General features: G+C 40.9%; 1 protein-coding gene across 1 annotated transcript in view; it reads left to right on the top strand.

Moving 5' to 3' along the window:
- The window catches only part of LOC134531337 (protein tincar), a 300,099-nt gene that overhangs the window by 172,429 nt on the left and 111,031 nt on the right, over positions 1–16,639 (top strand). Inside the window, exons 3-4 of the mRNA XM_063367034.1 lie at positions 9,855–10,210; positions 11,647–11,804. Of these exons, the coding sequence (XP_063223104.1) occupies positions 9,855–10,210; positions 11,647–11,804 (514 nt within the window). The remainder of the gene's footprint in view (positions 1–9,854; positions 10,211–11,646; positions 11,805–16,639) is intronic.

The following is a 16,639-nucleotide window of genomic DNA, read 5'->3' as shown; positions in this document are numbered from 1 at the left end:
CCGGCCAGTGACTGCCGGAGGCGTGTAGCCGGCCAGTGACTGCCGGAGGCGTGTAGCCGGTCAGTGACCGCAGGAGGCGTGTAGCCGGCCAGTGACTGCAGGAGGCGTGTAGCCGGCCAGTGACCGCAGGAGGCGTGTAGCCGGCCAGTGACTGCAGGAGGCGTGTAGCCGGCCAGTGACCGCAGGAGGCGTGTAGCCGGCCAGTGACCGCAGGAGGCGTGTAGCCGGCCAGTGACCGCAGGAGTCGTGTAGCCGGCAAGTGACTGCAGGAGGCGTGTAACCGGCCAGTGACTGCAGGAGGCGTGTAGTCGGCTAGTGACTGCCGGAAGCGTGTAGCCGGCCAGTGACTGCAGGAGTCGTGTAGCCGGCAAGTGACTGCAGGAGGCGTGTAGCCGGCCGGTGACTGCAGGAGTCGTGTAGCCGGCAAGTGACTGCAGGAGGCGTGTAGCCGGCCGGTGACTGCAGGAGGCGTGTAGCCATCTAGTGACTGCTGGAGGCGTGTAGCCGGCCAGTGACTGCAGGAGGCGTGTAGCCGGCCAGTGACTGCCGGAGGCGTGTAGCCGGCCAGTGACTGCAGGAGGCGTGTAGCCGGCCAGTGACCGCAGTAGGCGTGTAGCCGGCCAGTGACCGCAGGAGGCGTGTAGCCGGCCAGTGACTGCCGGAGGCGTGTAGCCGGCCAGTGACTGCAGGAGGCGTGTAGCCGGCCAGTGACTGCAGGAGGGTTTGCGCTGTACCTAACGCGCTCCTTCGTGATGGTTCCCGTGAGCCAGAGGACCGTCAGGGCTGTGTGCACAGCACAAAAACCCAACAATTTAAAATAAATTATGGTTCATTGAAGGCTTGTTCACATCCATGATTTCTTACGCCTGACGCCTGCAAGCCTGCATGGGACGTCACACTCTTGAAAAGGGCTCTGAGAAAAGTGTGTGCGATCGATAGGTTTTCTCGCCGGTGTTAGGAGACAAGGGTCGACGGAGGTGTCAGTGTACTTATGTTTGTGCAATTGACCAATTGTGGGGGTGGTTGAAATATATATATATTTATTTTTTTAAACTTATGGTCCTAAACAATAAAATCCTAAATGTGTATTATGAATTATAAGAGCATATATGAGGTGTATTAGTCGGGCTGTAAACAGAAAAAAAAATGTGTATACTAACATAGGAACATTTATTTTATCAGATACAGCAATCGTTAAGCTACTATCCATGCGCCCACCGGAACTGCGACACTTGTGATACCGTCCACTCAGTGTTGTATTTCTGAGTCTGCATCCTTGGTTAACAGAAGACCAAAACAATTTTATTAATCATGGATAGGTGTTGGCAGATGTGAAACACAGCATGCAGACACCTTAAACACATCAAATTCGTCTTGATAATTTTCCACACACTACCTTAACTGATACCAGTTTTATTTATGATCTTTTGAATGATTTCTCATCTGTCTTCAAAGATTAAAAGTTCCAATTTTCTTCACTGTGGCCCCATTATCCATCAGTGATGGACTTTCGGCTCTTGGCTTGTCTGTGAGGAACATGTGACCAGTTTGGAACTTTCTTTTCCACCTCACAATAGTGAAATAAACAGAGCAATCGTTTTCATAACCTGCCGTCATCACATCGTGAATTTGTCGGGCACTATTACCCTTCAGATTCATCAACTTTATCATGCTGCTAGCCTAGGTATTCTCCATCTTGCACTTTATTTCTACTGACACATCCTGACACAAAAATAAAGGCCACAATGAACTGATTTTCTCAAATTCATGCACTTACAGATGACGATACTGACAAAATTCATAAATACGCCACAATAAGTACCAAGAGATAATTAAAACTTTACAATACCCCCTTGTAGCTTTACTTGGCTTTCTTCCTGTACGATGGCTCAGGCCTTACCGCGTCATGTCCATCCCGTCTGAAGCTTTCTTTTAGTGTAGAACATGAAAAAGTATGGAGCATTGTTCACACAATTCAAAATGAGTTTTAGTTATTTGATTTACACTTTCAAACGAAATTGTCAATCTAATATCATACGCAAACTGATTTTTTTTTTTTGTTTCGTGTTACTAACAAGTAGATTAATAGCCCAAAATTACAACATATTTTATGGTACTTGCATTTTTAACTTACATATCTAAAAAAAGTGTAAAAATCTAATTCACCTTCTCATAAGTATTTTAACACTCACAATATCATCGAAAATAAATAAAGAAAACTAATTTTAAATGTGTATGTTTTAAGCTATTTCTGCATAAACTACATTTTTGAACAATTATCTTTACAATTACGACACATTGTACATTTTTATTATTTGTCTTTCTATATTCATGTTCAACGTTTTTCATAACAGCGTATTCACAAAAGGAACAATGTCTACATTATTGAAAAATGAACTTTTGAGTGCTGTAAGCCAGTTTTATTATTTTATTTTAACGTAAACGAATTTTATATGTACTATAAACACTTGGACTTGAAAATTCACATACACAAACAGTCATGCCTAAGTTTATAAAGTTTGGTAATAAACTATATGTTTTCAACCAAGTAGTGATGCTGTTTTCCCACATGAAAATAAGTTTTCTTTCTTTGCTGAAGTCAAGAACGATTTCATTTTGGACGCTATTGTATGAATCAAACGAAGTAATTTGTCAGTACACTTTTCTTTTGCAGTGAACAACGGGAATATTGGTCTATTTTGGCACATCTAACAATTCCCCACTACAGACTCATTTTTATTTTTACTTCCGCTAGTCGTCCTCTTGTCGGTTTGTACGTTTCGTTTCATCCCTCCACAGTGCTTTATTTCCCCTATTCTCCCTTCCGGTTTCCGGTCTTTCCGCAATAAGTCTGCAGTTCCCGGTAGGAAGGAGGGAAAATTGTACACGTTATCACAGGACGGAAAAGGAACTCTAGGGTACTCCGCGCAGTCCGAACTTTAGGCACGGATTAATAACGAAGTTTCTGTGGAGCTAAAAGCGCGCGCAAATCAAATTCTTAATGCCGAGTAAATTTGCAAGCCTCTCATCTGGAAAACTTGCCTATCGGCGTTGGAGGGGAGCTGGGAGCTGGAAGTTAAGACAACAATTAAAATGTTGTATACAAATAAGAGCTCATAAAATAATTCCAATTCCAAGGCTCCTGCTATCCTGCTCAGATAATTCATTTTCGCCCATTAATCATAAATTCGTCATTCAAAACATGCGTACCATATAGGTGTGCATAATAATAAAAATATATTTCACAGAATACATATTTCTCGCTAGATATGATTATTGTTATTAAAATTACGATTATATCTTAAGGTTACAAGAGATTTAGTCAAGTAATAAAATTATATTGGAAAATATTCATTGAAATAGTATACATAAGTTTTAAGACATTTTTAGGGAGCACCATTTCATTTAGGCCTGCAGAGGATGTAGCTTTAAATCAAAGTACTCAACACTAATACGAATAGTTAGAAAATAACATAGTATCATTGTACTGTGCTGCTTAATGTTCACTACCAACGAAGTATAAATCACATCTTACTAAAATACAGGATATCAATAAAAAAAAGAGTCCTAGTTTCAATGGTATATTGTAACAGTTTATTTTAGACTGTTTACAACAAATCATACATTACTTTTAAGGTAAATTAAACTAGTTTTTCTTATAAATGTTCAATATGTGCACATTTATCTATATGGCACACATCCAACTGAATTCCCATTCTTCCCACACTTTAGTTAACAAGTCCGGAGTAATGGAAGCAATAGCCTCTTCAATTCAGTGTCTCAACTCTGGCAAATCATTAGGTAGCGGCTGAACGTAGGCACTATCTTTTATACAGCCCCAAAAGGAAAAATCGCATGGCGTTATGTCAGGTGAACATAGGAAGCCAGCGAAAAAGAGCTCTGTTGTTTAGACCATTACGATCAATTCAACGGTCAGGGACTTCGACGTTCAACCACTCTAGTACAAAGAGATTCCAATAGAGAGGGGCTTCATCCTGTTGCTAAATAAAGTTTACAGGTTCACCCTCTACTAATTGTGGAAAGAGCCATTCTTTCTCGCTGCAAGCGAGAAAATAACAAACCAGTATTCGCGCATGCGCTTATCATAAACTATTTGAGTTGATATTATTAAATTTTATAACTGGGACATTCTTGTACTTCTGCTTCCAAGCACGTGGTTCCATGGGGGTAGTATCCACCTACTAATGTGCCGACCCATGTTGTTAGCCCCATCGTGGTCTTCTGCAGTATGCGTTCTATAGAGTTTCATTGAGGATAAGACCCTTGAATGTGGTTGTTTTAAGGCTGGTACAGTCATGTCGACTGACCCGTGACACTGATACCTAAATTGCATTTCACAGTCGGCAGCTGCATAATCTATAATAATAACATATTATTACAGTTCTCAGTAAGAATTTTGCTGTGGAACTAAGATTGGTATTCCAAGACGTCAGGGTAAGGTAGCGACTAAGCACTGCCTTGTTGAGATGCCACTGAAACCTAACTCACGGGTCGTATTCCAGAACGTGTCTAAACCAAATCCTAGTAAGGAATCAAATCAGCAACAGTTTCAATAAACTCTGCCCTGCGCGAGGCTAGAAACTGACTTCAACGCATTTCTAGCGGATGTTTCACAACCATCGATACAATTGTTACGGGAAATATCCTACAGATAGGAACAAGTTCACACGAAGTAAATGTTGTTATTCTAATTTTCTTAAGTACTTTTTAAATTGGTAATTTTTCTTTTTATGACTATCAAAGTGTACAAAATGTATTCCAGGATAAGGTTTCATTTGGCACACCAACACGCTTGGTACGTCCTCTGATGATCACAAAAGTGACTATATACGAGTTAATGGCGCCAGACACGGGTCCGTCATCTGGACGAAATCAACGAAACAGTGAGCTCTGCGCATGCGTGGAATTTGGGCAACAGATAGGTCACGGATAGGACACCAAAATCCGTGTCCTATTGTGCACTAGGAATACGGTTAGGGTACAGGTGTAGCATTTTCAACACCTCTTATTTTTGTCTCTTGGAATACCGTCCTGAATGTTTTGTGGTTGAACTTGGTCAAGGCACTATGTTAACTACAAACATCGTGTTGAAGTTACTGAATCAAACCAGTGACTCGGCAGTGCGATCAACCTCGTGCTAGCTGAGTCACGACCCAGAGCCTCCCCTCACCTACCTGGTTGTTGATGGCGCCTTCGCGTTTTCACTTCAACTCGCAGCCGTTCTCTTTTACTGTCACGACGAAGTGGAGCAAGGCTCCGCCGCAGGTGATGAAGACTGTCATCGGTTCATAAACCTGACGTTTGTGATAAGTACATTTGGGGTAGCACAGCTGCTCAGTCTTGCAGTGCAACATTACTGCCTGAAAGTTCAGTTAGGGGTGGATAACCAGCAAGAAGAAACTGTGGTCAGTTAGTTGCTAGAAGTGGTGCGGATTAGAAAAAAATATGTGATTACGTATTTGTTCATTTTTTTTTCTTTCATAAAACGAAAACATAATGCCCTTTCTATTAAAACAAATAATCTAAAAAAATCATTGCCAGAAACGCATTTACATAATTAACTTATTGTAAGCAAATATATTTGTGCGCACTGATAAAATAAAACATTTCTAACTCCAATAATTGGAACACATTATTTATGACAAAAAGTAACGTTCACTTAATATATAGGCCTATCCTTAATGCCGTTTTAGTTTTTCGGTCATTTCCATGTGTGTGGTGATGTCTTATTTCAGATAAGAAACATTTCCTGCTACGGCCGAAGTAAAACATGCCAAGTGGTGCGTTGCAAAATGATAAAGCGTTCCAATTAATTACAGCCTAACCCAGCCACAGGCGCTGTTTCGTTCTCAGGGCCCCTAATTGGAAGACCGAATGTTCCGGGTGCTGTTCCCAGAATCATTGCGGGATTGTGTATTGTTTAGCTTCATATTTGGGAAGGCAATGGCAACTCACTATGTGTATCGTTCTGTGTACTTACTTGGACGCGCAAATGAAACCAAGAGACAAACCTTTGAATTTAACACATCATCATCACTGAAACTGTAACTGAAACTTCAATGCTGGATACCGTAAAAATTAAATTCAGACATATATTTGTGTCTAGGCTGTTATAAAATTTTTTCTTGTAAATTTATGTTTGATTTTTCCATCATTTTCAGCTCATGTATCGTTGGATACGGTTATGAAATTTTGTCTAAGCCTTCATTCCCGTGTGGCATTAACGCCAAATTGGCCTTCGGATTGCCCGTGTGACTACCAGAACTAATGCACCTTAACCTAGAGTCGTCTCACAAGTGTCAAGTTGTGAGTCACGGACGACTCAAAAAGGCAAAGTTAAAGTTATGAGTAATTTTGCGTCACAACATATTGCATAGAAAACAAATGTGGTTGAGTCATGGGTTCGATTTCAACCACTCGGCATGGCAGAACTTTACGACCACTTAGTAGGCGTCCAAGTGTTTTGGAGCCTTCTATAATCCCTTTGCCTCATCCCTCTGCACTTAACAGTCGGACGTCAAATCTCACATTCAGGCCCGCCGCCAGCTGTCTGAGCGCCCGTCTGCGATAGCGATTATGCCGCCAGCTGTTTAACACGACTGACTGCGCTGAGCTTGCCAGAAAACCTTTTTAGTGTTGTCTCATAAGGGTGTGAAAAAATAAAAGAAATACTTTACAAAGAAAAAACTATTTATTTTTATTACTTAGTTATTTTTGCTACTTAAGTGCAAAACTATATATATATATACATACATACAGAAATCGAACTCTTCTTGCCTTTATGTTTACGAAATCTATCAATTTCATTGTATCCAAGCTATCTATGATTTCATGTTCAATTGTAACTATAGCTAAATTACTTAGTCTTTGCTGCTGTAGGCTACTGTTGACCTTAAATTGTTTTTTATAAGTTTTAACTTTTAAAAGGACCTTTTTACCAGATGCAACTGAAACCGGCAATGTAAGTAATATTCTTGGTGCTACTGCTGTGTTCGGAAATGTTACTACTGTGTTCGGAAATTTTGAAATTATATCATTAGTAAAAATATATTGTTATAGGGTTTGTGGATCAATAGACTGGTTTTCTAAAAAAAAAAAATGCAACTTTAAAGCATTAATTTCATTAAACAAATCAATGCCGCCAATGACGGTTTCATTACTTGAATCTTCTTTAAGCTTCAGATTTAAATCTTTACAATGTTTCATTAATTCACCATTGAAGTAATTAACTAAGTTATTGCTGAAAAAGCCAAATACGTCTTTGCTAACAAGTTGCTGGCAACTTCATTTTGAATATATGATTTTTTACCAAGGAGTCAGTGGATTCATTCGAAATGGAACTGAAAATCACTGTTAATTAAGAAACATGTAATGCAAATAAACTGTGAGAGCCAATATATTGAAGTGTAGCCGTTAATGAATTCGCAGTCAAATTTCACTGTTTTGGAGCAGTTGTAACCATAGAATCTGGAGGGAGATAGAAGTGATACTCTTAGGGCCCTTCCACACGGACCACTCGGTCGCGCCACTGAGTGTCGTCACTCGTTGGCCCGTGTGAATGAATGAGATGCAGAGAAGTGCCACAGGGGAAAGTATTTGTTCACAAAACAGGGAAGATAAGAGTCACAAAATGCTATAACTAACGCTCTTATTTTCTTTGGAAATCAGTTAACTGTGTTGCATTTATAAGCAACCTAACTTCTTAAAAATCGTTAAATTTTCGGTAAGTAAATGATGGCAACCTTTATTTTTTGTGGTTGTGCGTTACTGCGAATATTCACCATACATGTTTAAGATTATCTATTTTTCAGTACGGAACAACAACAAAAAACCTATGTTAAAATTTTTTACCTTTTGTTTGAAAAATTAAAAACTGCATAGCCACAAAATATACGTGTTGAAAATCACAACCTCAGTTTCATTGCAAAAAAATACACACGTGCAACACGTCTGCACTTGAGCATATGTCAGTATGCTTATTTCAATGCCACCAAGATAATTCAACATTTTCAAAAATTATTCCAAACTATAATAGCTTGCAATTATAATCGATATGCCATTATGTTAATACAGCATGCCACAAATTCTGAACTAATAATCTCTGTGAAATTACTTTTTTTTATTTAAGTTATTACGTTTAAGACGTTTCTACGTTTTCTTTATATTTTAAATTTAATTTTTTATTTTTGCATTTCTTAACCGCACAGCTTTTTTTAGTGGCCTGTTTGGTTACGCCCCCTGAGTTGGGTCATGGACTTCGGCGAGGAAACTCTTTTCTGCAACTAAATTATCACAGAATAAAGAAAAAGTCAAACGCAAATAAAAGGCCACATACAAATAAAATTTAAACATGTGCTTTTAAATCTTATACTTTAGTGATCAATGTTAAAAACTGGTCCATATCATTGAAAACATTTGCTTATCGTGAATATTAGTGACAGAAATTGTCTGTAGAAACTTTATCAATATTATTTTCAAATGTATTTATATAAAATAGGTTATTTTCCATATCTATAATTTATTTGCATTTTTAATTATAATTAAATAAATAATCTATACTCTTAATTAGTATAAACATTCAGAATAAATATAAATTTTCATTACTAATTAAAATTTATCTAGTTTATTTCACTAAATTGAATAATTAATTTTATAAATGTGTTTTCATTAATATTTAACACTGAGTATTTATTTTAAAAAATTTAATTTGACTAAGTTTATACTTTGCCAACCATATTCATAATACCACTCTAGTTATTTTATTATTTATATTTCTATTAAATATTTCCATGCAAAAATAAAGTTAGTTTTTTACTATTTCAAGTAAGTATGACTTCTAACGCGCCTACATAGGTACACGCACCATTTTTTTTTATCTACCATCAACTTGTACAACAAGTTGAGCTTTCTTTAATTAATGTGATATTTTTATAGGTTTAAATTTTTAATACACATACAGAAATTTGCATATGCTTGCTTTGTTCTTTCTAGCTGCTTCCATGACAACAAAATCTGAGACAAACATTGCAACATTGCTCACACCTTCCACCCGAAACCTTCCCTCTTAAAATGTTATTGATGTAGGCAACAGATCTTAAATCCCAATCGCTGGGCTTGATTCCATTTCAAAGATAAAGGGCGCGAGCCAAAGAAGCCGCTGTAAAGCAATCCGCACGCGACAGAGCAGCTGTCGCGCGATTGGAAGACAGCTCCACACGCCTCTATGCCTCTATGGGGACCCGCGCCAGCCCGTCACAGACGCCCGTGTGGAAGTAGTGGCAGCTTGTGGCTATCTCCTCACTCGCCACTCGGTGGTGCACCGCGTGGTCCGTGTGGAAGGGCCCTGACAGTAGAAACTAAAACACTTTTTTTTTTTTTTTGCGCGACATGTGACTCTATATGTTGGGTGGACCCGTGATGACTAGCAAAAATATCTCGGACGGGGTTTTCAAACCCAAAGTGTTATGTTTATAATGTTAATTTAACTACGCGACTAATTGCTTAGTAACAGAAATTTAAACTGTGTAAGAAAAAAATGCTTTTTTGAAATTTTTTTAAAAAAAATCATGTTCTACACAAATTAGTGGAGGATGCCAAGTTTCTGGTACTATGCCACACCATGAAATATGTGGCTACCAAAATAAAGTTAATTAATCTTCATTGGTTTGTTTGCGTGATAATAGCTTATGCAATTCGTCTCACAATCGCTGTAGCTGTGTTAGTGATGTATTGTGAAAGCTGCTATCTAGCGAGTGGGGCCAGAACTGTGTCTCGGGCTCGGCGGTCAGGGTTTGCAAGCGCGAGTGTGCATGTGGCGCGCGCCGCTGTTGCAGAAGCCATCTGGAGGACGGACCTGGACTTCATGGTGGTGCACCACGACCGGCTCGTGGTGCTGAGCTTCGTGACCTCGCCGGGCGGCAACGCCACCGACCTGCTGCCCACCCCCCTGCCCCTCGCGAGCTCGACGGCGGCGGCGGCGGCGGCCGGGGGCGGCGGCGACGAGGCTCCGTGGGGGCCCGTGTCCGCCGAGTTCCTCAACTACGCGCTGGCGCTGCTCGTGTACGCCGTGCGCTACCCGGCCGTCTTCTGGAACACCAACAAGGGCTTCGGGCTGCTCTTCTCCTTCCAGCTGCTCGCGAACGGCCTGCAGAGCCTGCTGTCCTTCGCCGGCATGTGCGTGCTCTACAAGGTGGGTGTCCCCTTCCACCCCTTCCACCCCTTCTACCCCTTCCATCCTTCCACCCCTTCCACTCCTTCCACCCCTTACACCCCTCCACCCTTCCACCCCTTCCACCCTTCCACTCCTTCCACCCCTTCCACCCCTTCCACCTCTTCCACCTCTTCCACCCCTTCCACCCCTTCCATCCCTTCCACCCCTTCCACTCCTTCCATCCCTTCCACCCTTCCACCCCTTCCACTCCTTCCACCCCTTCCACCCCTTACACCCCTTACACCCTTACACCCTTCCATCCCTTCCACCCCTTCCACTCCTTCCACTCCTTCCACCCCTTCCACCCCTTCCATCCCTTCCACCTCTCTCTCCTCGGCGCTGACGAGACGGTAATCCAACTCATCCTCTTCAGGGCGCGAAGGCCAACAACATTATGCCAGAAATTTCAGGCAAACACATACATCTTCTCGCGTTCTTCACACGTATGTAGCCATTGAATTATGTAAAAAACCTAAGAGTGAAAAATGTGAATCTTGTCCGTGGTGGATTTTAAAACCTTTTGCACCAATACAGAAGACATTTACGTTTACATTACTCGTGCGATGTGCGGGGTAAATCATCTTCCCGACGACACAAATCCATTTATTTACTTGCCGTGCCTTTACAGGCATGGAAGGCGATAGTCCCATTTAAATATACAATTATATATTTTTACAACTTCTACCCTCCATTCATGTATTCCGTCATTCCTCTACTCTCCTCTCATCCTCAGTAGTCCTCGGCCAACTGACTTACACGATGAGGAGTTGAACTACCGCCGGTATTACAAGACACAAAAGTAAGGGTTAACATGTTGAATATGATACACGTATACCCTAACTGTATTTCTAGGGCACGATAGGACAAGGCCAATCCCTTATTTTTTCGGGGAACGGATTTTGGTGTCCTATCCATTGCCGACTACTGTTGCCCAAATTCCGCGCATGCGCAGAGCTCACTTTTTTCGTCGATTTCGTCCAGATGGCGGACGGAACTCTCCTCCGTGGAACCACACATAACTTATAAAGTCACAACTTAGAACGGTCATAACTTAGAAAACTTGGAAAAATCCACGTAACTTAAGAAACACACAACTTAGAAAGATCATAACTTAGAAACACACATCTTAGAAACACACAACTTAGAAACGTCATAACGTAGAAAGTCATAACTTAGAACTGTCATAACTTGGAAAATTCTAAGTTATGTGTTTCTAAGTTGTGTGTTTCTAAGTTATGACAGCACCCCTCTCCTCCAGACTCCCGGTTGAGGGAAACCCCGCCATGTGGTCTTGGGTAATCTGAGTCTTGCCCAGTTTCCTTCTCGTGGCCTGGAACCAGCCCGTCCACGCGCCAAGTCTGTCCTGCAGCCACGTGCACCGGTGACTCCCGGAGCGACGCGTGTTGTGTGTCCAGGTGCAGGTGTACGGGCCCGCCGAGGCGCTGCCGCTGCTGCCGCGGCGCGCGGAGTCCCCGCTGCTGCTCAACACGCAAGTCAGCCTCGCGCTCTACGTGCTGTCCAGCGTGCTGGTGCTGGCCTCCAGCCTCGTGCTCTACCTCTACGGCTACGGCAGGTACGTGGCGTGTGCGACCACTGCATCCACGGATAAACTAGCTGTGAAGCGATGTCAGAATTGGACGTAGTTATGCAAAAAAGGGAACCCAACCCACACGAAACCTATTCTGAATATTTGTGAAGTTAAAGTTAATTATAAATTGTACTTCTCGTATTGATAACATAATATGGGTATAATTTTAATGGTCTAGTATAAATAACTGATATAATAATAGCAAAAAAGTACGATCAACCTTCTACTATTTTAATTTATTTAAAAAATATATATAAAAAAATTGTGGGTTGGTTCCTTTTTGCATAACTACGTCCAATTATGTTGTAGCTAAGGCCCGTTCTACAGTGACACGTAAACGGAGACGTATCGAGCTCTTCCCGTTTACGTTGCCCCGTGCGACCTATTGAAGCCGAGTATTCGGCTGCTGTGGTAGGTAGCCATGTTTTTTTTTTTTTACGTTCTAAATATGGTAAAATTTGTTTCAAGTACTGGAATATCTGGTGTCCTCTTGATATTTTTGGTTTGTTTTTTATTAGATATGTGAATTCTGCCCGTGCTATAATCTCGAACTATGATTTTTTATTTGTTAATTAAATTAATATTTCGTAACCTTGAAATGAAATCTCATTGGTTGTAATTTGTACTCTTCCGTGCGTTGTGGAAGCAGCAGAGACGCGATAGAGATGTTCCGTAAGATCCGCCTCCGTTTACGTGTCAATGCCTTTGCCTTTGCCCTTGTCTTTGCGTGTCAAGGAAAAAAATTAAATACTTTTTTGACTTTCATTCGTGAGCGTTTGCAAAATGTTCGTACTTTTACAGAGAATTTCAATTTTTACACGTTCTAGCAAAATATTTACAGTAATAAATATATAGTAGAACCTTGATTAACCGTGGAAGAAATGGGGCGGGGGGAGGGGGGTCAGCACGGATAAGCGAAAATCACGAATAAACGAATTAAAATGTATTTAGGTTATACAATACAGCAAAATATCGTAAGTAATTTATACCAAACAAATGTACAAGTATTACTGACACTAATTATTAATTTTTTTAAAATATTTATGAATTAAATTATTTGTAATGACCTAAAAGACCAAGTTTCAATGAAAAATATGAATTTTAATTACAGTTTAATACGAGGTTTTTAGTTTTACTCCTTTCTTGTCCCTTCCCTAATACACTTCGCGAGCTTGGTTATTCCTCCAAAAAAATATGTTTAATTTTTAACTGAACTGAGAACTCGATTAACCGAATGCCCCGTTAATCTGATCACGAATAATCGAGGCTCTACTGTATAAAAAAATGAGCAGACCACGGACGCAAGTAGTCAGGGAATTTAAAATGAGCTAGTCCTTTCACCCGCACCCCACCCTTTCTTTTTCTATCTGGATAGGGCAAAACTTTTTTTTTATAATGATTGATGCTAGTAGTATATAATAGTATTTCCTAGATCAGGCCTCAGGCGGTGGAGCCGAGAGCCGACTCCGCCATCTTGGATTTGTGACGTCACGGCGGCAAAAATTCCTAAAAAGTCCTCAAAAATGACTCAAAATGACTCAAAATTTCCCGTTTTAAGAAAAAATTTCCCGTTTTCGAAGGAAAAATTCCCGTTTCGAGGGAAAATTTCCCGTTTTATTCCTCAAAAATCCCAGCGGCTAGAAATGTCCTGATAGAGGCTTAAGCATCCTTAACTCAAGCCTCAGTTAAGCCTCTATCAGGATGTGACCTTGACCTTTGACCTTGACCCCGACGGCCATCTTGGATCCACCATCTTGGATGACGTCATTTCTTTTTCTCGAACATTCCGGCATTGCGTTATCCGCCATTTTGAATTATGACGTCATCGTTGCAATTTACATTACGGCCGCCATCTTTAAATTTATTATCCGATTTTAATGAAAAAATTTTAAAATTATAAAAAACTAAATAATAAAATTTTTAATAAAATATTTATAAAAAACAAACATTTACGACACGGAGCTCGGAGTCCTCGGTTCGAACCCGACAGAGGCAAAAAAATTAAAAAATGACGACCGATCCTTCCCCCGCGGTGGACGCAGGCATACTGACTCCCTCCACTTTTTTTTCAAAGCATATATATATCGTCAGGTAGTATGACGTCATGTCCGCCATCTTGTCCTCGTCTGCTGGAAGCCATCATCAGTGTATCGTCGACGAGAGTGCGCTGACGCCATGTTAGTTTAATTCTTATCCGCTAGAGTGCAGTAATCATTTATTATTGCTGTGACACCCGACATCTTGTCATTTGGCCGCCATCTTGAAAATCCATAATTATTTAGCTAGAAATTCGGGAAAAATTCCAAAATTCATTAAATAAATTTGTAATCTATATACTGATCGATTAGGTCGACTAAGGTCCTTGGTACGATATAGGACGATGAAAAAAATTAAATATAACATCAATTTAACATAATAGTAACAGGTTCGAGGTATTAAACACCACAAGTTCTTTTACAAACATAATATTTATTACATAATTTCTATTCAACTACATGATCATTTGCGAAAGCCAGCAATCTTATAATCATTTAGTTCCGCAGCGGTGTGAAATTACTAATTCTTAGCTCCAATCGGTTTATACTAGACAGAGTCCAGCCAGAACCTTTACAGACATAGTCCACCTCTTCTTGACAGAGTTTCTGGATACCGTTTTTAACAGTTTGCTTCACATCGTTAGAACTGTAAATTACTGCAGCCGATGTCTTGAATGCACACTTCTTCACTTTGTCATCGAACGGATATGGCTTTCCATATATACAGTCCAACCACAAGTTATATTTCAAAGGTCCGTTTGTTGCTACATCATCAGTAAGCTGATTGATTATGTCCTCTCTGATATCATCAAGAAAATTACAAATGTCCTTCGATTCACCTAACGTATTTAAATAATAGTAGTCTTTCAATGTTCCACGAAATGCAGACTGCACCAAGTAGAAGCCATTATCGTTCACTTGTAATGCTCCGAACACAGTCTTAGGTTTAGTTCCATGTTCAGACGTCATACCAATCGGTTGCTGCACATCGGTTTTTTTGGTTGTACGCTTTCATGTCTCCAATCTAAAGCGAGGAGTCGAAATTTCTGCAGGTAGTTCAGCAGTAGGAGCACAGACTCCACCTTTACATTTTCGCATGATGTCGCAAACTGTCAATTCGAGTAAACCATTTAAGGCACTCATCACATCGAAACTTCATGCGAGAAGGATTCTTCGTGCATTTGCTCCGCTCATGTCTTCGTGCATCATGGGAAAATGCGAACGACGTATCACAGTAGCTGCAAGGATACCGTGGTGATGAAGACGATCCTTTCAGACCCGATCCAGATACTGACGTTGCCGCAGTTGCACCATCTCCAGGCATACTCTTATGAACATCAATGCATCGTTGTTGCGCCGAAACCTTTACTTTCTGCCGAACAGCAGGACCTTTGCATGCCTTCATGTGCGTTTTCATATTATCTTTTATGGCAAACTGCTTATGACATTTCTCACAAACAAACATTTTACGATATAGGTTCTTGGCACATTCGCTCCTCTCGTGTCGCCGAGCATTGCTGTTGTTTGAGAAAATCTTGTCGCAGTAACAGCACCGATGTTCGCTAGTTGTCAAATCAGCATCCATTGAAGTCTCCATTAATGGCGAACCAGCGTTCGCCGAGTTTCCCTGTGCAGACAGCACTAGCAGCATTAAAGTCTCTTCTGCTGGCGGTACCACGTCTGTTGAAGTCTCCTCCAGTGTTGACATCGACGTTGCCAACGGGATCTGCTCCACCATCGTCGACGTTGACGTCATGGTTCCCGCAGTCGATTGTACAACCTCCATCGAGTTCGTCGTTAAAGTCGGTAAAGATGCCATCGAGTTCGCAAGAACAGGTAATTACGTTATTAATGCACCAGAAGAAACAAACTAGGTGATCCTTACACCGACGACGTCAGTAACAAACTAAGCATCCTGTTGTCTAGAGCTCGCTTATATATACATGCACCGTATGGAACAATACGCTAGTCAAATCAAGAACCATTTACAATAATACTAGAGTCAAAACAACATTAAAAATAGAAGGACCATCAACGAAAAGGCAGCACATTTGGAAGCACCGACAACGAAAAGGCAGCACATTTGGAAGCACCGACAACGAAATGGCAGCACATTTGGAAGCACCGACAACGAAAAGGCAGCACATTTGGAAGCACCGACAACGAAAAGGCAGCACATTTGGAAGCACCGACAACGAAAAGGCAGCACATTTGGAAGCACCGACAACGAAAAGGCAGCACATTTGGAAGCACCGACAACGAAAAGGCAGCACATTTGGAAGCACCGACAACGAAAAGGCAGCACATTTGGAAGCACCGACTACGAAAAGGCAGCACATTTGGAAGCACCGACTACGAAAAGGCAGCACATTTGGAAGCACCGACAACGAAAAGGCAGCACATTTGGAAGCACCGACAACGTAAAGGCAGCACATTTGGAAGCACCGACAACGAAAAGGCAGCACATTTGGAAGCACCGACAACGAAAAGGCAGCACATTTGGAAGCACCGACAGCGAAAAGGCAGCACATTTGGAAGCACCGACAACGAAAAGGCAGCACATTTGGAAGCACCGCCAACGAAAAGGCAGCACATTTTGGATGCATCATCGAATAAGGAAGCACATTTGGAAGCTCCATCAACTAAAAAAGGCAAAAAGGAAGCACAAGTTACGAGATCTAAGTCTTAGTAAGAAATCATAATACAAGAAATAAAAACAGTACATTCTTATAATTTAAATTATTTATTTTATTGCTTTACATTATACAAATACAAGTAAAACAA

The sequence above is a fragment of the Bacillus rossius genome, chromosome 3 (genome assembly GCF_032445375.1).
Source record: "Bacillus rossius redtenbacheri isolate Brsri chromosome 3, Brsri_v3, whole genome shotgun sequence".
NCBI classification, from domain to species: Eukaryota; Metazoa; Arthropoda; class Insecta; order Phasmatodea; family Bacillidae; genus Bacillus; species Bacillus rossius.
This window is presented reverse-complemented; position numbering and strand designations above follow the sequence as displayed.